Raw genomic sequence first — 22363 nt, forward strand, 5'->3', positions numbered from 1 at the left:
GGGAGCGATCTAACCGTTTAAGCAAGATGTTTATCAAATCTCACATTACGACTAGTATCCGTGGGTCGATACCGGAGTGTGAAAATGTCAAGGATCTGATGGAGGCAATTCATGCACTGTTTGAAACATCAGACAAGGCATTAGGAAGCATCCTAATGAGTAGATTGACATCCATGAATTCACTGGCATTAAGGAGTCAGTGAGCATATTATGAAAATGCGGGACATCGCTACTCAGTTGAGATCCCTTCAGATGGTGATTAATGATGATTCTGGGTGCATTATGTCCTGAACTCTCTCTCGTCTCATTATACTCCTTTCAAGATATCTTATAACACACAGAAGGATAAATGGTCACAATGAGCTTTTGACCATGTGTGTTCAGGAGGAGGAGAGACTGCTTCAGGAAGTGAATGAAACTGCACATCTGGTGATAGGAAATGTCAAGTACACTTCAAACAAGAAGAAGTGGAAGGGAAAAGGCAAGCTGCATGAGGTTTGAGCAAAGGTAATAAGGACAATATCAAGTGTTTTCTCTGTAAAAAGACAGGACACGTGAAGAGGATTGTCCTAAGAGGAAGGCCTGGCTTGACAAGAAGGTAACCTCTTATCTTTGTGTGTTATGATCTAATATGATTTGTGTTTCACTAATGATGGTGGATTGATTCTGGTTCTACATCCATGTTTCTAATACCATACAGGGTTTTCTGGATCAAAGGAAGCCATTGGGAAGTGAATGCTACATCTATTCAGGAAACAGGATGCCTTCACGTGTTGAAGCTTTTGAACATTTAGACTTATTTTAGTACTAATTATGCTTTGGATTTGGAATGAACCTTTTATATTCCTAGTTTTTCTAGGATTTAATTTCAGTTTCTAAACTTGTATCTTGTGGATACTCTTTCAACTTTTATGGTAGTTCTTTTAATTTAATTAAGAACTCATCTATTGTTGGAAATGATACTTTGGTTGATGTTTGTTTAAAATTCATTTAAGTGATAATGTTCCTTATAGTCTTATGACTTCACATGCTAACACTATTGAAACGTAATGTATGAAAACTCTTCTTTTTTGTGACATAGAAGATTAGGACACATCTCCATTGATAGGATTAAAGGTTGTAAATGCTGGAGTTCTTGAAACTCTTGACTTTACTGACTTTGATACTTGTGTAGACGGTATTAAGGGAAAGCAGACTAACAAATCCAAGAAGGGTGTCAGGAAGAGTTCTAAACTTTTAGAAATCATACACACAGATTTGTTGCCCTGACATGAGCTCTAGTGGTCAGAAATATTTCATCACCTTTATTGATGATTACTCACGATATATGTACTCTATTTGCTTTATCACAAGATGAAGCGTTGGATGCTTTCAAAATATATAAAGCAGAAGTGAGAAACAATGTGGAAAACAATTAGATCGTGAGATCTGATAGAGGTGTGAATATTATGGTAGATACACTGATACAGGACAAGCACTTGGTCCATTTGCTAAATTTCTTCAAGAGTAAGGTATTGTGGCTCAGTACACCTTGCCTGGCACACCATCTCAGAATGGTGTAGCAGAAATGAGAAATAGAACATTAATGGATATGGTACGGAGTATGCTGAGTAACTCCAAACTTCCTCATTCTTGTGGACTGAAGCTCTCAAAACTGCAGCGTATATATTAAACCGAGTTCCAACTAAGGCGGTTCCCAAAATGCCATTCGAATTATGGAAGGGTTGGAAACCAAGTTTAAGTCATTTACGCATCTGGGGTTGCAGTTAGTTAGAGTTTATAATCCACAAGAACGAAGTTAGATCCTAAGACTATCAGTGCATATTTTATTGATATGCGGAAAAATCCAAGGGATATAATTTTATTGTCCGAACCATTCCAGTAGAATTGTTGAATCAAGAAATGCCAATTTCTTGAAAATGATGTGGTTAGTGGGAGTGATCAAATCAGAGACTCAGTCCTTGAGAAAATTGATGTTTTAGACAATGCTTCTACATTAGTAAAAGATTGGTTGTTCATCCAACAGGGTGAATAATGAGGAACCATTTAATCAAAATCCACATTCTGATGAGATTGTTTTAGAAGATCATTTTGAACAACCTCCGATACAGGAGGAACAACTAGTTGTGCAACAGTCTCACAAGAGACTGTTTGATACAACATTAAGGAGATCTACTAGAACAAAGAGATCAGCAATTCCTATGATTATGAAGTGTATATGCAAGAGTTTGACTGTGACATAGGTATTGAGGATGATCCAGACACGTTTTTGCAAGCTATGAACACGTAGTAAATCTAAGTTACGGTTAATGCCATGATAGACGAGATGAATTCTATGGCGGATAATGAAGTTTGGGACCTTGTGAGTTGCCTACTGGAAAGAAACCTATTGTGTTAATGAGTATTTAAAACCAAAAGGATTCATTAGGCAACATTGAGAGATACAAGGCTAGACTTGTTGCCAAGGGGTTCACACAAAGGGAAGAATAGATTATAAGGAAACCTTTTCTCCAGTTTCTAAAAGGATTCCTTCGTATCATAATGGCATTAGTTGCCCATTTCATTTAGATTTACATCAAATGGATGTGAAAACAGCTTTTCTCAATGGATGTTGGAGAAAATGTTTATATGAAACACACCTGATGGTTCATTTCAAGTGATGGTGAGCATTTGTTTTGCAAGCTTAAGAAGTCTATTTATGGACTTAACAAGCCTCCCGACAGTGGTATTTAAGATTCACACTGTTATCTCTTCATTTGGTTTTGTAGAGAATGTCATGGATCAGTGTATATACCATAAGGTCAGTGGGAGTAATCATCTTTCTTGTGTTATATGTAGATGATATTCTACTTGCAACCAATGATTTGAGTTTGCTACATGAGTGAAACAATTTCTCTCTCACATTAGTATGAAGGATATGGGTGAGGCGTCTTATGTCATTGGCATTAAGATTCATAGGGATAGGTCTCACATGTTTTGGGACTATCTCAGGAAGCCTATATTATAAAATTCTTGAGAGATTTAAATGAAAGATTGTTCACCCAATGTTGCACCCATTGTTAAGGGTGACAGGTTCAATCTGAACCAATGTCCTACACTTGAGATTGAAAAGGAACAAATGAAAACTATTCCTTATGCTTCAGCTATTGGAAGCCTAATGTATGCTCAAGTCTATACTAGACTTGACATCGCTTTTGTAGTTGACATGTTAGGAAGATATCAAAGTAATCCAGGTTTGGATCATTAAGAGCTGCAAGAAGGTCATAGGTATCTTCAAGGAACTAAAGGTTTCATGCTTACTATAGACGATCCACATTTTAGAAGTCGTCGGATATTTAGACTCAGACTTCGCTGGTTGCGTTGATTCTCGAAAATCAACATCGGATATGTTTTTATGCTTGCCGGAGTGCTATATCTTGGAGAAGTGCCAAACAATCTTTAGTTGCCACTTCTACCATGGAAGCTGAGTTTGTTTCCTGTTTTGAGGCAACTACACAGGGTATTTGGTTGAGAAGTTTCATTTCTGGGCTTGGAGTTGTTGAGTCTATCTCTAGGCCAATAAAGCTATATTGTGACAATTCAACTGCTGTATTCTTTGCTAAGAATAATAGAGTGGAAGTCGAAGTAAACACATCGATATTAAGTACTTAGCAATAAGGGCACGTTAAGCCAAAGAAGTGCTCATTAACACCATACTACCGAGCAGATGATTGCTGATCCTCTAACAAAGGCATGCCACCAAAGACGTTCAAGGATCATGTTGTTCAAATGGGATTATGTCCTGCTTTGTCACTATGAGAGGTAATACTTTCATTGTCTGAAACTTTGTAATTTAGTTTGTTTCTCTTTTAAGTTGTATACATTTTGGTTGGAGACAAACGAACATTCTAGAGGACCTAGCACAACATTTGAGGTTTGTTCATAAAGTGATATTCCACATTTAAGCGTTTATTTAGAAAGAGAAAATTGCATTGTAATACATGGAAGGTAATACTTGTTTAAAAGGGACTTACCGCTATGATTTATGTAATTTCCCCTTTCTAATTGAACATACCGCATATCATCTCTTTTGTTCTGGATTATATTATACAAGTTTGGACCAAGTGGGAGAATGTTAGACTTTTCGCATATGGTCCTACACTTTCATATAATACATTTTGGTCCTACTGATTAGACTGATGTGGTCATACGGTTGTGTCTCTGAGCATTGTCTTTGATGGAAAGACAACTGCATATAAGAAGGAGACTTTACAGGTCCCCATGTGACACAATTTTTATTTTAGTTTCAAAACCATCACTTTAAAATTGCAGTTAGTGGAAGATCCTATAATTTTTAAAGAAGCAAGAAGATCAAACACACATTGCTATGGCTGGAGGTTTTCCATTTGCTTCCGCATATTTCCATGGAGATTTTATTTGAAATTGATTGTATTATCACTTTTATATGAATATTGGAATATGAATGTATTTTACATAGATATGACTCCCGTATCAGCGATGACTCTAGCCTTCACTACAATGCAAAGGTGAGTGAAGTTTGTGAAGATGGAATTTGGAAATGGCCTCCGGCAAGTTCTTGTGATCTTCTTGATGTCCAAATAATGTGGACTTCTTACCTTTGGGCAATGAAGACAAAGTAAATGGCAACCAAGCCCTTCGAGTTGCTATCAATCAAATCGGCTTGGGATGTGTTAGACGTCATGGGAGCCAAGTGACTTGGCATCATCTAGTTTGGTTCCCTAAGCAATCCCAAGACACTCCCTTATACTTGATGCATGCAAAAATCGCCTCTCCCAAAGACAAACTTGTGAGGTATGGTGTCATTTCTAGTGATGTTTGTTGTTTTTGTAATTCAAACCAGAAACTTTGGACCACCTATTTTTCGCTTGTCCTCCACAAAGAATATTTAGAGCAAATCCTTGAGTTGAGTTCTATGGGATATGTTTTAAACCTTGGCTTGAGTATATTGATAACCTCTGTAAGATGAAGGCAAGGGTTGAAATATATTATTGGAAACTTTGTTTGGGGCCACTATTTATTTCTTTGGAAGGAAAGAAACATTAGAGTTTTTGGGGAGGATATTGCCCTAAAAATTCATAATATGATAAGGAACTTAGTTAGGGATAGGGCTAGGGATATTACCAAAGTACACTCAATGGACATAGGAGACTTCTAGTTCTTCGGGTTTACCTATGGCCATTTTGAACCTTAATTGGATTAAACTCCTTTCTTCTTTGTAGGTTTGCTTCTCATGCCTGGATTTGGGCCTTCTGGTTATAGTATTGTCATTGTAAATCATATGCCTATTGTTTTGTTTTGTTGGGTTGGTTTGTCCTATGGTAAGATGGTTCTTTTTTGTTTTGGTTGGTCTTCCTTGATTCTAATCCCTTGCCAACGGATTGGAAAAAGCAAAGATTGTTTAGGCTTAGGCTATTCTTTTGTTCCTAAACTGGGGCATGTCTGAGGTAGGATGATCCGCTTTTAAGGCCTTTGTATATTCTTTCACTTCTATATTAAAGCACTTAACAACGCACGCCGCGCCCGAACCCCCCCCCCCCCACCCCCCCCCCCCAAAAAAAAAAAAAATTTGAGGTGGAGGAAAGGTAAATGTCTAATTAGCCCTTCTTTGGTGAGATTGTCGATTTTTCTACAAGAAGCCCAAAATCAGAATCCAAGTTTAACCGTATGTAACCTTGGGTGATTTGTACACGATTTCGGTACGATGCAATTAAGAAGTCCACGGAAATTCGAGCAACAAAATCGATAGGAAGTCCCTCTACGCACACGCACGCTGAGAATGAGAAAGCGCACCGTTTACGCATGGAGCGTGGCGATTATCTGCTTCATTGTGCTGATGATCGTCACGCCTGCCATCCCTCAGTCTCAAGAATATCACGATTTCGCTGACCAACGCGAGTTCTTTGGTATCTCTTCTCGCTTTCTCATAGATTTTTAGATAATTTTTCGAATTTTAAAGAGTTTATTCTATTGAATTGACTGAATTGTTCTCTAATGTTAATTTCAGGTATACCTAATACTCTAAATGTCGTTTCCAATTTTCCCTTTCTTGTTATTGGTCTCATCGGGCTAGTGCTCTGCTATCATGGCAATTATTTTAAGCTAAGGTATTCTCAATTAGATAATTTTTATTAGATTGCGTGGGTCTGTTTTTAATTAGGCTACTCTTAGGGTAATTTGATTGAAAATTTAACCAATTACAATAATATCAGAAGCAGGAAGAGTGATATTTTTTGTTTTATGGTTATTGATTTTGAAATTTATATATTTTGGACTTGAAAAGCTTGCAAGGTGAGCTTTGGGGTTGGACATGTTTTTTCATTGGCGTGGCAGCGGTTGGTATTGGATCATCATACTATCATCTCAAGCCTAATGATGCTCGTCTTGTGTGGGATCGGTTGCCTGTGAGTTTTATTGTTCTTGCTATGAATGGGGAGTTAGTTTTTGTTATATTGGTTTTGGTTCCTTATGTTTGCATATGTTCTTTTGTGGAAATTGTAGATGACAATTGCTTTCACGTCGATAATTGCGATTTTTATCATTGAAAGGATTGATGAGCAGAAGGGAACTGTGTCACTTATACCTCTAGTTTTGGCTGGTGTAGTTAGCATTTTGTATTGGAGGTGAGAATGCTGCTTCTTTAGTTTTTAGTGGTCACTATCAGCTATTTATTTATATACTATTACCATGGTTGTTGTGATCTGGCTTTTGTGTTGCATGGTTTAGGCATTAAATTAGTGAAAGTATTTTCTTGTACAAAAAGAATTAGAGGTTTTGCTGCTGTGCACTGATTTAGTGCTCTTGTACAGCTGTTAGAGTATCTCTAATGGTGATCTTTATTTTAAAAAGCATATTTCACATAAATAAAGAGCATCTTCATTAATTTTTAAATATAAAGAACAAAATTTGTATTCAAATCTAATGGACTCTTTAAATTAGACTTAATGAATAAGAGAAAGACTTAATAGGAGAGAGAATTAATAATAAAATGTATAAAAACTTGTAATTTATTAAATAAAATTGGGACAGAGAGTGAAATTTGACTCTTTAGATGTAGAGAGCTAAACTCACTCTTTAATTTATATTTAAAGAATAAAAAGTCTATTAGACTCTTGTTTTTATGGACAAATTCTTTATAATAAAGAGTTTGGATCATATAAAGAGTCCTTTGGAGATACTCTTAAAACCATGGTTTGAAGTTGGAATTGTCATATATGGTTTGTATAGTGTTGTGACAAGTTGATTTTGATATCTATGCTTTTATTGATGTAAAAGTTTTGATGGGTTAAACATTGGTGGAGATTATTGTGATAGACAGTCCCTATTGACCAAATTTGCCTAATTATGCTGTGTTTTCCTCTGCAGGTTTTTTGATGACCTGAGGCCGTATGCTTTGGTCCAGTTTGTTCCTTGTATTGCCATTCCTCTGATGGCTATATTGTTGCCTCCAATGTACACACATTCCTCTTACTGGCTTTGGGCAGCAGGTTCTTGCTTTTCATCTTGCGGGTTCCTCTCTCATTTTTCTGGCAGTATTGTGGTTCTTTCGCATTACTGACTCTGAATTCAATCTCATAATTGCAGCATTTTATCTTTTAGCTAAGGTAGAAGAAGCAGCAGATAAACCAATATATAGATGGACTCATCACATTGTCAGTGGCCACACTCTTAAGCATCTGTGTGCTGCAATGGTTCCTGTCTTCTTGACACTCATGCTTGCAAAGAGAAGTATTGAAACACAAAGGTATTTTATTTATTTATTTTGTTGTGACCGTATGACTTCTACCCTGAAACTTCAATGTTTCATTGGAATGATGTAGAGAGAGAAATTTTTCAATGAATGATTAAATGATTAAACATAAAAAGGGATATGTCCTTGCTAAAAGGCCACTTTGACATTACTCCCTTTGATCAGGTTTCCTTGGCAGTGTATGTTACTGAATGCATTTCATATATTTTAGTTTATATTAGTAGTCATATGCCTTTTTAAAAAATTTACAATATTCCCCCATTAAGTACCAATTACTATTCTTTGTATGTTAACCAAGGTTGATGGTAGTGCAAATTGAGGGATATGTTGCTCTTTAGGTTTTTTCTTTTTTTTTTTTTTTTAAAGAAAAAAAAAAAACTTTTTGATGAATATATGAGTTGCAGTAGTAGATTTGTCCTATGAACTTATGGTTCAGCGCCATAAACTTCTATGCTTATTGTGGGTCTCTCTCTTAGACTCTCCCTGGCCAATGTCTTTCTGTCCCTAATACTGCTGCCTGTCTCTAGTGCATATTTTTTTTGCTACTAGTATAGGATATTTATAATGTAAAATCATGGTTTAGATAAATATGTTACTGCTAAATTGATCTTGGATCAGGAATTAGTGAAACATGTAAACTTATTTGTTATGTTGAGTCTATAGTATCCAGAAACCTTGAAGTACCTAGTTGAAGTGCAAACAAATTTATTGTCTGTGTTGTACTTATTGACCTTCTGCTCAATCATTCTGAAAATGGTGAATCTTCATAAACTGAGTTTTCAAAAGGCTGTGACACCATGGAGAACTCACTCTTATGTTTCCTCTTTTTTAAATAAAAATTCAACACTTGGTTAGAATATTGGTTTAAAACAGAAAAAAGAAAAAGCATATAAGTTACCTTTGGTTCCCCAAGAACTTATTATTTATCCTACCTCCTGGTGGTTCCAACCATGCTTATGTAAGTTTTAAGGTATTTGGCAAGGAAATTGGGAGCCTACAACATTAATAAGAATTTGAGCCTACTCTACTATCAAATCTCATGGTCTTATGTTGCTATCATTGCATTGTGAGTAGACATTGGCACATTGGTTCCCTCGTGTACTACATCATAGAGGGAGGGTCCATGATAATTCTTGCTATAACTAAATTAACTTGCACCCAAGAATTCTAAGCTCTATGCAACTGAAGGAGGTTGTAATCTAAAGAATGGTGGTAAGTATGACAAAAGGCTAATTGAGGAGAAATATTATGGGATTGATGTTTTAAGTCTAAAAGCGGGCAAGACAGGGGAATCAAGAATTAAGATATTGGGTGAATGAAGTGGAAGTAGTTACATTAGTCTATTGTTTATAACATTGAAAACAACGATGAAGAAACGATGAAGACATCACAGAATCAAGTGTGTGAGAGTTTCAGATTTCTAACGTTGCAGCAAATAGCCTGGCAACATTTTGCCCTCATGGAGACTGTATACACGTGGAAAATTCAGCATGTCTTGATAGGTCTTGGATTGTGATATAATATTAGAAGTTTGTGTATTTTTCTTAACAATGAAGATTGGCTCACAATCCAATCTCACAAATTCTCTCTTACAACTCTGATGTTGTAGCTTTTAATTGGTTAGACAGAAAAATTTATTAGAAACCAATTGTGAGTTGTTACGTCGAAATTATGAGAGAAAAGTTATGAGATTGGGTTTTAAGTGTAGTATTGCACTTTTCTTAAATTTCTTTTATTTGATAAATGATCATTAAAAGAGTCTAAGTGTTTTATTGGCACTCACTTGGAGGAGATGATGAATAGTAGATAATGCATAGATATTAAGATCTGTATCATGATAAATCTATATAGTGAGATATTATGATTATTTTATCATTATATGCTGGGATAGCTTTACTATATGGTTTTTGAATTGAGCAAATTTTGAGTTTCAAGTGCTGATGTCATTTTAGATTTCAAGATCCTTTCAGATGATACTCTGCTATACAACTGTAGGCATTAACCTTAACTACTGGCTTACAGAAATTTCATGAAATGAAAATATGAGATGCATTTCTTTTTTGGCAAGAATGACATGAAAATTGTATTTTAGATTTTAAAGATACTTCACAAAATGAAAATACTTCTGTGCTGCTAACTAATGCATTTTGCATTATGCCAATATTTTCTGAGTCTCTTTTGTTGTTGGGTTGATCAATGCAGGATAAGTCTTCTTAAGACATGGAAAATATCATGGACGAAGATTAAAGAAAACGGCTCGAAGGTAGAGACTTACACATGTACCTACTCAACTGTTCCGGTTGAAGAATCATCTTGATTACATGATAAACTTGCTGTTTTTGTATTTCACAGAGGATTTTGCACATGTAGATAAATATGAAACAAAGTACACTAACAATGTTAACCGAAAAATGTTCTAACTATTAAAGGACTTTTCAAATTTATACAAATCTGATCCCGTTTCATTTGTGTGTTCAGTTCATCAATGGCTTGATTGACAATTACTCTGTTCTTACTATTTCACAACTTGTAACCGTCCTTAGCTGCCTTGCATGTTTATTTAAACTGCTCACACTTTCTTTCTTGCGTGGCAGTTGGCTTGTAACTGACTAAGCTTGTTGCTTCAGTTGAGCTTTAGTTGAGAGCTCAAGTGGGAAAGTTTTTTGCTAGTTTGTGAACTACCTCAATTGGATTCGGCTTTTAGTTTGGGCTTCATTTTTTTTGGCTTTCTATTTACAGCCCGTTTATTTATTGGGTTTTCCATTGTATCCCTCATATATGATATTTTATTATGTTATTATATATTAGCAAAATTTTAAGATATCAATTTTAAGGAATGTCGACACACAGAATTTGTGAAATTATGTTAGAATTCGATTAATAAATGTAATAAATATATTTTAAAATAAAGAATTTTAACACTGGGGCCCCAGCCGAGCTGGCCCACGAACATTAATCCTCGGGCTTGAAAAGTCAGGCTGAGGCTCGGCTGTTAATATTCCTTAGGTACCTCGGGTCGGATTGACCCAGTTTATTTGTACATCTTAGTGGGTGGAAAAAAACCGGAAAATCGAATCGGACCGAAAATCCGATTTTTTCGGTTTCAGTTCGGTTATTTAAAAAACTAAATATCCGGTTCGATTTTTGGTAAAATTAATTCCGGTTACCCAGAACCGGTTTTGTAAACCGAATTTTTAAACAAATTATGCATTTTGGGGTTTTTGACTTTGCAATTTTGCAATTCCTAAGACCCTAACTCTCAGTCTCTCGCTCACTCTCCGTCCTCTCAGACTCTGTGTTCTCACGCATCAGCCACCGACTCTCTGTTCTCATGCGGTCACGACTCACGCCTCAGCCACACAAATTTCTCACGCCGCGTCGCCACCGATCTTTGCTCACGTCGCCGATCTTTGCTCACCAGACACCAGGCAGTTGCAGTCACCATTCTTCTTTCTTTTGCTCACCAGTCACTAGTCGACAGTCACCGAAAAGCTCACCAGTCACCGATCTTTTGCTCAACAGTCGACAATCACCAGTCGCAGTCACCATTCTTCTTCCTTCACCAAGTCACTGGCTCACTACAGTCGCGTCTCAGTAACTCTCACTCTCTCAGTTCTCACGCCTCAGCCATAGCCAGCCTCAGGTACAAATGTCTGAAACTTTTTGCTCTTAGTCACTGATTTTCTTTCTTCACCTATTTACGTCGTCATCTAAGTACGTTTACAAATGTGCTTAGCAGCCTGCATTAATCTTTATTATCTTATCACCACTTAATGTATAGTTATTGTTTTAGTTATATATTTTTTCTCTTCCGTTGTTTTCTACAGCTGGCATAATCTGATTAGAGAGTTGATTGAAGTCTAAAGGTGTCATTATTTGTATTGTAGGGAAATAAATGATCTCCCAAGAGTTGTAATTTTTATTTTCTGGAATTCTATTTCTTTGAACCCTGTAAAACTTAAAGATTCCTACATATATTTTGTGGCAGTGAATGATTGTTTACATGGATTTTAAAGGAGCCATTACTTCTTTGTTAATGCTTCTTTATATCTTTCACCATGTGATAACACTTTTTGCTGTTCTTATTTCCCAAGAATAGTTGAAATATTACTAAAAATTAAGCTTTAATAGTTTGCTGAATGTGTCAAATGTACTCTTTAGAAAGTAGACCAAATTTAATTATATATGCTACGTTATTATTAACATATACAGGCTTGAACAAAATTTTATATTTTAAATTCCATTAATTGTCAGCATTTTTCTGAAATCATGGTCTTTGATAGATGTTTTGCAGCTACCATTCAATAAAAAGACCTTAGTTTATATACATGCATTTGGAATTCAACTAATAGAAGGTGGACCAATTCTGCATAAATATCACAAGCATTTTATTTTCTTTTGCAGTTTTAAGCAATCAAATGGTGTAATAAAAAACTGCAGTTTTTGAAAATGTTGAAGGATCTAAAATCCTTGCAATCATTCCCCTGGGTTTGGTTTTATCAGATTGTTTGGACAGTGACAAAATGGAGAGTAAATACAAAAATAAGATAAATTTAGTTAATATTTCTATTAATATAACTTTAATTCAAGTTAAAAAAAAAAAAAAACCTGGAAAAGAAAAAAGGATCAAAGTGGAGGGCTTAACCGAATTGGGCTGAACAAATCCAAACAAATTTTTTTTTGAAACCGAAAATCGGCAAGATACCGGTTAACCGGTTTTTTCCACCCCTATCTTACATGCAAATGCTACCATATGTTTTTGGTGATGTGGATACCTGTCCACAACAACTAAAAGATTTATCATAATTGTTAAACATGAGAAGCCAGTGAAACTTGGAACATTCCAGCAGGAGACTCGGTCATTGCATGAGAGAATCTCCTTATTCCCTAGCTCGGCTGCGGCTTCTGATTAATGTAATTATGTAAAGACGCCAAGTAGAGACATACCATTAAGGCCCTGGGGCTCATGACCCCGCTGAACTTCTAACATCTTTACAATTTCCTTTCCTTCCCTTTTTTATTTTATTTTATTGTAAAAAATTTTGTGTTAGTTCCTTTTTGTAAGCATCTGTTGGTTTCGAAATGCGACCTTGACTCCTATGTGTTTGGTTTTTTTAGTGAGTATTGGCTAGTTTTGGAAATGTTATCAATTCAATCTTCAAATTTGTCATTAGTCTCATCAATTTAACTTCTAAAAATTTATTAACCTTTCAACATTTTTGACAAAATTTGGATGTTAAATTGATTATATTTAAGGGAATAGTAAAATGTTGTTTTCTCACAAACTTAAATAGAATAACCTAACAATAAGTAATAAATGGAGGAAAGGGTTACATTTTCGAAACCATCGAGTACTCACTACAAAAAATGTCAAAGACACGTGGGTTAGGTAACTAGTTTTGAAACCAATGGGTATTTACTATAAAAAAAAGCTAAGCACAGGGGGTGTTAAGCCCTAAAAATTTGAACTGTTCATTTCTAAAATAATTTATTTTAATTTTTTTTTTTTATAACTTTTTTCAAATAAATTAACATTATCTCAATGTTTAATATGGTTAAGAACTTAAGATAGTCAAAATTAATTATGATAACTTGATAAGTACTTGATAATAACGTAAATTTGTGTTTCAATTTGTTGGTCCTGGGGAATCAAAATTGGAAACACTACAAGTAACTAAATCCAAAACCCTAGTTGTTCTGTGGATTCTTTATTATTCTACAAATTAAACCTAGTTGTTATGTCAATTCTTCGTTAATGCACAAATTAATTGTCGCTGTTCTGTCCATTTTTGATTAATCCACAGATTAGTACGTGTTGGGGACCAATTAATAACCAATTAAACTTTGTTCCAATTATTTAACTAGGCCGTTGATGTAAATTTAATTAACGAAGTTCAATCTCAATCAAAGCTATAATTAGGTACTTGGTTTGATCAAGCAGGCGGGGACCAAACAATTTATACGTATAGGCTGATGTAACCTCCTGAAATTTATTGTTATACATTTATTTTAACAAAATTATCTATTTTAATTCTAATGAAATCGAATTTTATAAACATGGTCCCTAATTCAAATAAAATCAAATTTTATTATTATACATTTATTTTAATAAAATTATCTCGCCAGCCCAGGAGGAGATGATGAATAGTAGATAATGCATAGATATTAAGATCTGTATCATGATAAATCTATATAGTGAGATATTATGATTATTTTATCATTATATGCAAATGAGTACGTCTGGGATAGTTTTACTATATGGTTTTTGAATTGAGCAAATTTTGAGTTTCAAGTGCTGATGTCATTTTAGATTTCAAGATCCTTTCAGATGATACTCTGCTATACAACTGTAGGCATTAACCTTAACTACTGGCTTACAGAAATTTCATGAAATGAAAATATGAGATGCATTTCTTTTTTGGCAAGAATGACATGAAAATCGTATTTTAGATTTTAAAGATACTTCACAAAATGAAAATACTTCTGTGCTGCTAACTAATGCATTTTGCATTATGCCAATATTTTCTGAGTCTCTTTTGTTGTTGGGTTGATCAATGCAGGATAAGTCTTCTTAAGACATGGAAAATATCATGGACGAAGATTAAAGAAAACGGCTCGAAGGTAGAGACTTACACATGTACCTACTCAACTGTTCCGGTTGAAGAATCATCTTGATTACATGATAAACTTGCTGTTTTTGTATTTCACAGAGGATTTTGCACATGTAGATAAATATGAAACAAAGTACACTAACAATGTTAACCGAAAAATGTTCTAACTATTAAAGGACTTTTCAAATTTATACAAATCTGATCCCGTTTCATTTGTGTGTTCAGTTCATCAATGGCTTGATTGACAATTACTCTGTTCTTACTATTTCACAACTTGTAACCGTCCTTAGCTGCCTTGCATGTTTATTTAAACTGCTCACACTTTCTTTCTTGCGTGGCAGTTGGCTTGTAACTGACTAAGCTTGTTGCTTCAGTTGAGCTTTAGTTGAGAGCTCAAGTGGGAAAGTTTTTTGCTAGTTTGTGAACTACCTCAATTGGATTCGGCTTTTAGTTTGGGCTTCATTTTTTTTGGCTTTCTATTTACAGCCCGTTTATTTATTGGGTTTTCCATTGTATCCCTCATATATGATATTTTATTATGTTATTATATATTAGCAAAATTTTAAGATATCAATTTTAAGGAATGTCGACACACAGAATTTGTGAAATTATGTTAGAATTCGATTAATAAATGTAATAAATATATTTTAAAATAAAGAATTTTAACACTGGGGCCCCAGCCGAGCTGGCCCACGAACATTAATCCTCGGGCTTGAAAAGTCAGGCTGAGGCTCGGCTGTTAATATTCCTTAGGTACCTCGGGTCGGATTGACCCAGTTTATTTGTACATCTTAGTGGGTGGAAAAAAACCGGAAAATCGAATCGGACCGAAAATCCGATTTTTTCGGTTTCAGTTCGGTTATTTAAAAAACTAAATATCCGGTTCGATTTTTGGTAAAATTAATTCCGGTTACCCAGAACCGGTTTTGTAAACCGAATTTTTAAACAAATTATGCATTTTGGGGTTTTTGACTTTGCAATTTTGCAATTCCTAAGACCCTAACTCTCAGTCTCTCGCTCACTCTCCGTCCTCTCAGACTCTGTGTTCTCACGCATCAGCCACCGACTCTCTGTTCTCATGCGGTCACGACTCACGCCTCAGCCACACAAATTTCTCACGCCGCGTCGCCACCGATCTTTGCTCACATCGCCGATCTTTGCTCACCAGACACCAGGCAGTTGTAGTCACCATTCTTCTTTCTTTTGCTCACCAGTCACTAGTCGACAGTCACCGAAAAGCTCACCAGTCACCGATCTTTTGCTCAACTGTCGACAGTCACCAATCGCAGTCACCATTCTTCTTCCTTCACCAAGTTGCTGGCTCACTACAGTCGCGTCTCAGTAACTCTCACTCTCTCAGTTCTCACGCCTCAGCCATAGCCAACCTCAGGTACAAATGTCTGAAACTTTTTGCTCTTAGTCACTGATTTTCTTTCTTCACCTATTTACGTCGTCATCTAAGTACGTTTACAAATGTGCTTAGCAGGCTGCATTAACCTTTATTATCTTATCACCACTTAATGTATAGTTATTGTTTTAGTTATATATTTTTTCTCTTCCGTTGTTTTCTACAGCCGGCATAATCTGATTAGAGACTTGATTGAAGTCTAAAGGTGTCATTATTTGTATTGTAGGGAAATAAATAATCTCCCAAGAGTTGTAATTTTTATTTTCTGGAATTCTAATTCTTTGAACCCTGTAAAACTTAAAGATTCCTACATATATTTTGTGGCAGTAAATGATTGTTTACATGGATTTTAAAGGAGCCATTACTTGTTTGTTAATGCTTCTTTATATCTTTCACCATGTGATAACACTTTTTGCTGTTCTTATTTCCAAAGAATAGTTGAAATATTACTAAAAATTAAGCTTTAATATTTTGCTGAATCTGTCAAATGTACTCTTTAGAAAGTAGACCAAATTTAATTATATATGCTACGTTATTATTAACATGTACTGCATATACAGACTTGAACAAAATTTTATATTTTAAATTCCATTAATTGTCAGCATTTTTCTGAAATCATGGTCTTTGATAGATGTTTTGCAGCTACCATTCAATAAAAAGACCTTAGTTTATATACATGCATTTGGAATTCAACTAATAGAAGGTGGACCAATTCTGCATAAATATCACAAGCATTTTATTTTCTTTTGCAGTTTTAAGCAATCAAATGGTGTAATAAAAAACTGCAGTTTTTGAAAATGTTGAAGGATCTAAAATCCTTGCAATCATTCCCCTGGGTTTGGTTTTATCAGATTGTTTGGACAGTGACAAAATGGAGAGTAAATACAAAAATAAGATAAATTTAGTTAATATTTCTATTAATATAACTTTAATTCAAGTTAAAAAAAAAAAAAAACCTGGAAAAGAAAAAAGGATCAAAGTGGAGGGCTTAACCGAATTGGGCTGAACAAATCCAAACAAATTTTTTTTTGAAACCGAAAATCGGCAAGATACCGGTTAACCGGTTTTTTCCACCCCTATCTTACATGCAAATGCTGCCATATGTTTTTGGTGATGTGGATACCTGTCCACAACAACTAAAAGATTTATAATAATTGTTAAACATGAGAAGCCAGTGAAACTTGGAACATTCCAGCAGGAGACTCGGTCATTGCATGAGAGAATCTCCTTCTTCCCTAGCTCGGCTGCGGCTTCTGATTAATGTAATTATGTAAAGACGCCAAGTAGAGACATGCCATTAAGGCCCTATGGGGCTCATGACCCCGCTGAACTTCTAACATCTTTACAATTTCCTCTCCTTCCCTTTTTTATTTTATTTTATTGTAAAAATTTTTGTGTTAGGTCCTTTTTGTAAGCACCTGTTGGTTTCGAAATGCGACCTTGACTCCTATGTGTTTGGTTTTTTTAGTGAGTATTTGTTAGTTTTGGAAATGTTATCAATTCAATCTTCAAATTTGTCAATAGTCTCATCAATTTAACTTCTAAAAATTTATTAACCTTTCAACATTTTTGACAAAATTTGGATGTTAAATTGATTATATTTAAGGGAATAGTAAAATGTTGTTTTCTCACAAACTTAAATAGAATAACCTAACAATAAGTAATAAATGGAGGAAAGGGTTACATTTTCGAAACCATCGAGTACTCACTACAAAAAATGTCAAAGACACGTGGGTTAGGTAACTAGTTTTGAAACCAATGGGTATTTACTATAAAAAAAAGCTAAGCACAGGGGGTGTTAAGCCCTAAAAATTTGAACTGTTCATTTCTAAAATAATTTATTTTAATTTTTTTTTTTTATAACTTTTTTCAAATAAATTAACATTATCTCAATGTTTAATATGGTTAAGAACTTAAGATAGTCAAAATTAATTATGATAACTTGATAAGTACTTGATAATAACGTAAATTTGTGTTTCAATTTGTTGGTCCTGGGGAATCAAAATTGGAAACACTACAAGTAACTTAATCCAAAACCCTAGTTGTTCTGTGGATTCTTTATTATTCTAGAAATTAAACCTAGTTGTTATGTCAGTTCTTCGTTAATGCAAAAATTAAGCGTCGCTGTTCTGTCCATTTTTGATTAATCCACAGATTAGTACGTTTTGGGGACCAATTAATAACCAATTAAACTTTGTTCCAATTATTTAACTAGGTTGATGTAAATTTAATTAACGTAGTTCAAACTTCAATCTCAATCAAAGCTATAATTAGGTACTTGGTTTGATCAAGCAAGCGGGGACCAAACAATTTATACGTATAGGCTGATGTAACCTCCTGAAATTTATTGTTATACATTTATTTTAATAAAATTATCTATTTTAATTCTAATGAAATCGAATTTTATAAACATGGTCCCTAATTCAAATAAAATCAAATTTTATTATTATACATTTATTTTAATAAAATTATCTATTTTAATTCTAATAAAATCGAATTTTATAAACATGGTCCCTAATTCAAATATTAGCCGATACATTATGTTAGTACATTGGGGACAAAGTCAGCAGGGACCAAATTTGTTTGATTTGATGATATGATTTAGTATGGAAAATGATTTAAGCAAACAATTTGATATATTTGTGTTCTAGCGAGGGGACCAAATTTACAAACTTAATTCATAATCTTAATTCTGATTCCAGGTCATTATTATCATGTCAAACTCAATTTGACAAGAAGTTAAATAAAAAAAAAAAGTTAAAAGAAAGTGAGAGCATAGATATTGTGTATACAAAATTTTTTTGGAGGTTTCTAAAATAATAATAATAATAAAAAAATCTTTTTGTTGTTTGTGGGTTGTTAGAATTTATATCCTATTATGAGGTAATAAATGTTTACGGAATTATCCTTTTGTCATTTATTTTAATCCTAAAACTTAACACTCAGAAAAATTCTATTATTTAAAAAAAACTTAAAGAGAGGGATTAATGTTATTTACTCTTTAAGTAAATTAATTTACCCAACAAATGAGACAGTCATATACGGTTAATTTAAATAACAAATAATAATATAATATCTATTTAATTTTTAAGAATTCTTTGAAACAAGAGATATCTTTGAATCTTTGTATAAGTAAATCTTTTAATATATGTTTTTTTCTTTAATATTTGTACAACACCCAACCCTACATGTACATGTATACAAATTGAATGGTCCTTCCTCAAAGTTGGTATAAGGAATATTGGACCTCTAAACTTCTTCTTTCTAATATAAAATATCCATAAAAAGATTTTAATATATTACAACGGTAATTAACTAATGGTTTTCTTTCTTTTTTGTTTTAATAAAAAAACCCATAAATTGTAATAATTCCTTGCTCTACGATTGATCGTGTTGGAAAATAAATTTGTATGGATATTAGAGGAATGCCATTTTTACCCATTAGGTTTACCCTAAGATAGTTGGCAAAATTTGAAACTTTCTTCAAAAAAGACTATTACGTCCTCTTTGTTCTGTCTTATTAAACTAATTTTGTCAGTTTCAATGATCAATTTTTTATTTTTAATATACAAATAATTGAGTTTGTAATAATTTTGTTTTAATAGTTAAAACCCTAAATTGGCACATCTTCATCTTCTTCTTCCCAATCATGCTTAATTAATCTTCATCAACTAAATGAAACCATTCAAACCCTAAAATGTTGGCTTAGTGGTCAAGAAAGTTTGCTCTATTTATTGACTTCCTGGGTTTAAATCATCTTGGAGCCACCAATTACAGTTGTGGTTTATCTGGAACATTTAACTTATAAGGTGTTCAATGGACCCTAGAAATCAATTGAGGTGCGCGTAAGCTGGCTCGAATGCCTCGGTTATTAAAAAAAAAAAAAAATTGAAACCTGTAGACGTAAAAGTCTACCTATACGGAAAAGGGGGTCTGTTCCCGTGAGGTTGAGGCCACCAGCGATCTGCTGTACCTGCACACGTAGAGAAACACACGCGTGAAGCGAACGGGAAACACCAGGGTGTTGTTTGCCATAGGCACTCCGATGCTCAAGTCAGCAAGGCTAAAAGGCTAATATAGTGAAGGCTAGGGAATAGAAGGTTACCGGAAGTCTAGTCGGGGACTGTGACTACGGCAGTGATGTGAAGCTCTCAAGTCAGAGCTTTCGGTGTGAAGGTTGAATGTCCTCTGTGAGAGGGCTGGCCTCTGCTTATATAGTCACTGTCTGGTCTCCCAATCCTGGTAGAAGTAGGAGTCCTAGTATGACTCTAATGCAAACCCTAGAAGAATTAGGGCCGTGGTGAGCTGTCTTGCCAGTGTCCGAGTAGGAAGGTGATTCTGATTAGGAGAGTAACTTCGAACAGGAAAGTGATCAGGAATGGGAAGTATTCTGAGGAGATCGTGGGCTCTATACTCGCCCATGGACTTGGGAAATGGGCTGGGATTAGGAAGCTCGTGCCCACATGGTCTGGGCCGGCTACACATTGTACCGAATGGACCTAACCCGGTAGGGTCATATCAGGAATGGGCTTGGCTGCTTCATCAGTGTCGGGCCCATTTTCCTATTTGGGCCAAGGATGATTTTTGGCCCTAACAGTTTGCCCCCCACTCTCTGAGTTAAGAGTTTCTTGAGTTAGAGAGTAGGAAGCGACCGATGGGTGCTTGGTAGTCCTTCCGGTATGACCGGTTGTTGGTGTAGCTGATCCTGCAGATGATTATCCCGGGGTCGTTCGGTATCCATACACGATCCGAAGTAAGCATGATAGAACGGTATGAGGAGCCGAAGGGTAAGGGAAACAAGTTCTGGAGCTCACGGGATCGTTCGGTACGTTCGATCGATTGGATAGGAGAGCATTCCATAGCCTGGATGCTCGCTCGGCATGCCGGGTGGAGCGAGATAGGAAGTTCATTGATCTAAAATCATTCGCTCGGTCGGTATGTGTGGATGACCCAGTGGATGAGATACAATCACCTTGACATAGGTTTCTCGTTGGTCCGCAACGGAAGGACGACCGGGTGAGACCTCTTTGTTCTGAAGGGGGCCGAACGTGCCGTTCCAAGCTGATCGATCAGTCGACCGGACCTCCTGGGCTGGCGAAACATGGGACATTGTGAGTGCTTCGAATGGCTGAGTTGGTCAGAAGGAGCGGGCGATCGATTGGAACGGACACGCGAGCCTTGACCTTTAACTGTTCGTTCGTCCGCTACGGAAGGATGAGAGGGCGAGGCCTCTTGTTTTTTCAATAGTGAGTTCGGGCCGGGTCATCCCAAGCTGATCGACCAGGTGGGAGCAGTATACTTGCTCGGCCGCGAAGATAGGGCGATGGAGTACGGCTCGTACAGTTTTACGGTTTCCTAGGTGCCACGGATGTTTGCCACGCGTTCGGTGGGGATTGACTCCTCGTTTTCGAGGCGGGAAAACGAAAAGGCGTCCTGACCATTGTGCAGTGGAAAGCCGCCACGTGTCTGTTTCTGTCAGGCCTCTTCTATAAAAACTGATGAACGGTCCGTTCATATTCCATTCGCGTTTTTTCTGCAACTGGGTCCTTTCTTTTTCTTTTCCAGTTTTCGTTTTCGTTCCAGTTTTCCTGAGCAGCGGTAGTTTCCTTCGTTGGTCTCCGGGACGGCTTTACGGTGAGTACTGTTCCCTTTCAGCTATTTTGTTTGTTCGTTTGGTTTTGGTTTTGTTTGCGGGAGAGACCGAGATATTTGAGTTTTTAGAGAGGAGAGAAATTTTTTGAAGTTTTTGGGAACTTTGAGGGGGATTTGAGGTGTTTAGGCCACGTATTTTACTAGAAAAGAGGTGTGCATTTAGGATTTTCCGATCGATTTCCAGGAAGAATCTGACAATTTCGAGCATTTTCTGGGTTTTTTTAGTTGGGATCGGGAAGACAAAGTCATGCTTAGTACGAGGTCGTTCGGTCGGTCTCCCTGACCGAATAGGGTGTAACCTCGTTGGAGTCAAGAGTTAGGCCATCCGTTCCATCCAACCGGGTGGAGAGGGGGCGCGTGGAAAGGACTGAAGAGACGGTCGGTCATCTAGGGCGAGTGAGAGTTTTTAGGTTGGTGGGTTAGTGACCAAGGCGAGTAGGTGACTTGGTTTGAGCTTGGAGGTGGGTCGGTCGTCTGGGGCGAGCGACGTACTCGGTCGAACCTGGTTCCAGGGTCGGTCGGTTGGAGAGGTCGACCAAGGGTAGGGTGAGGTCTGGTTATCGGGCAAGTCGACTAGTAGCGTGCCTCTTCCTTCGGTCTATCAGTTAGGTGGGGCGACTGATCTTCTAAGGTTCCACTCTCGAGAGGACGGGTCGACTGAGATTGAAGAGGCTTGACTTTCGGGGGTGTCGGTCTGTGTTAAAGGGCGACCGGGGGCTAGGTTGACACTTGAGCGTTTCTTATAGTTGTGTTCCATAACAAGGAACAAGTCAGTCGGTTGGGACGGGCGAGCGATCCGATATGTCAGACGATACGTCAGTAGAGTCGAGTCGAGATGTGGATGTTGGGGATGAGTATGAGCGTGCCCCGACTATTGTGATGATGCCTGAAGGGAGCGTCCCGGTGGGCGTGCCGACCGTAGTT

At 36.2% G+C, this 22363-nt stretch overlaps 1 protein-coding gene across 2 annotated transcripts; it reads left to right on the forward strand.

Moving 5' to 3' along the window:
• The first annotated feature begins 5712 nt into the window (after positions 1-5712).
• LOC116110135 lies at positions 5713-10525 on the forward strand. Of its 2 annotated transcripts, XM_031396367.1 has the most exons (8): positions 5713-5924; positions 6026-6125; positions 6302-6422; positions 6520-6641; positions 7384-7505; positions 7603-7762; positions 9971-10031; positions 10363-10525. In XM_031396367.1, exons 1-8 carry the CDS (start codon positions 5798-5800, stop codon positions 10375-10377), a joined length of 828 nt encoding a protein of 275 aa, XP_031252227.1. In that variant the 5' UTR covers positions 5713-5797; the 3' UTR covers positions 10378-10525. The 2 variants fall into 2 exon arrangements, with proteins under 2 accessions (XP_031252227.1, XP_031252226.1); XM_031396366.1 differs by lacking the exon at positions 10363-10525 and having other exon boundaries at positions 9971-10233.
• Positions 10526-22363: the final 11838 nt, after the last annotated feature.

The sequence above is a fragment of the Pistacia vera genome, unplaced genomic scaffold (assembly GCF_008641045.1).
Source record: "Pistacia vera cultivar Batoury unplaced genomic scaffold, PisVer_v2 Contig598, whole genome shotgun sequence".
Classification (NCBI taxonomy): domain Eukaryota; kingdom Viridiplantae; phylum Streptophyta; class Magnoliopsida; order Sapindales; family Anacardiaceae; genus Pistacia; species Pistacia vera.

What these genes read in the sequence shown, in the direction of transcription:
- LOC116110135 (XM_031396366.1), top strand. Translation starts at nt 5,798, where the DNA reads ATGAGAAAGCGCACCGTTTACGCATGGAGCGTGGCGATTATCTGCTTC. An exon ending in GTTAGCATTTTGTATTGGAG is followed by an intron (nt 6,642 to 7,383) that starts GTGAGAATGCTG and finishes TTTCCTCTGCAG; the next exon opens with GTTTTTTGATGACCTGAGGC. An exon ending in TTACTGGCTTTGGGCAGCAG is followed by an intron (nt 7,506 to 7,602) that starts GTTCTTGCTTTT and finishes TCATAATTGCAG; the next exon opens with CATTTTATCTTTTAGCTAAG.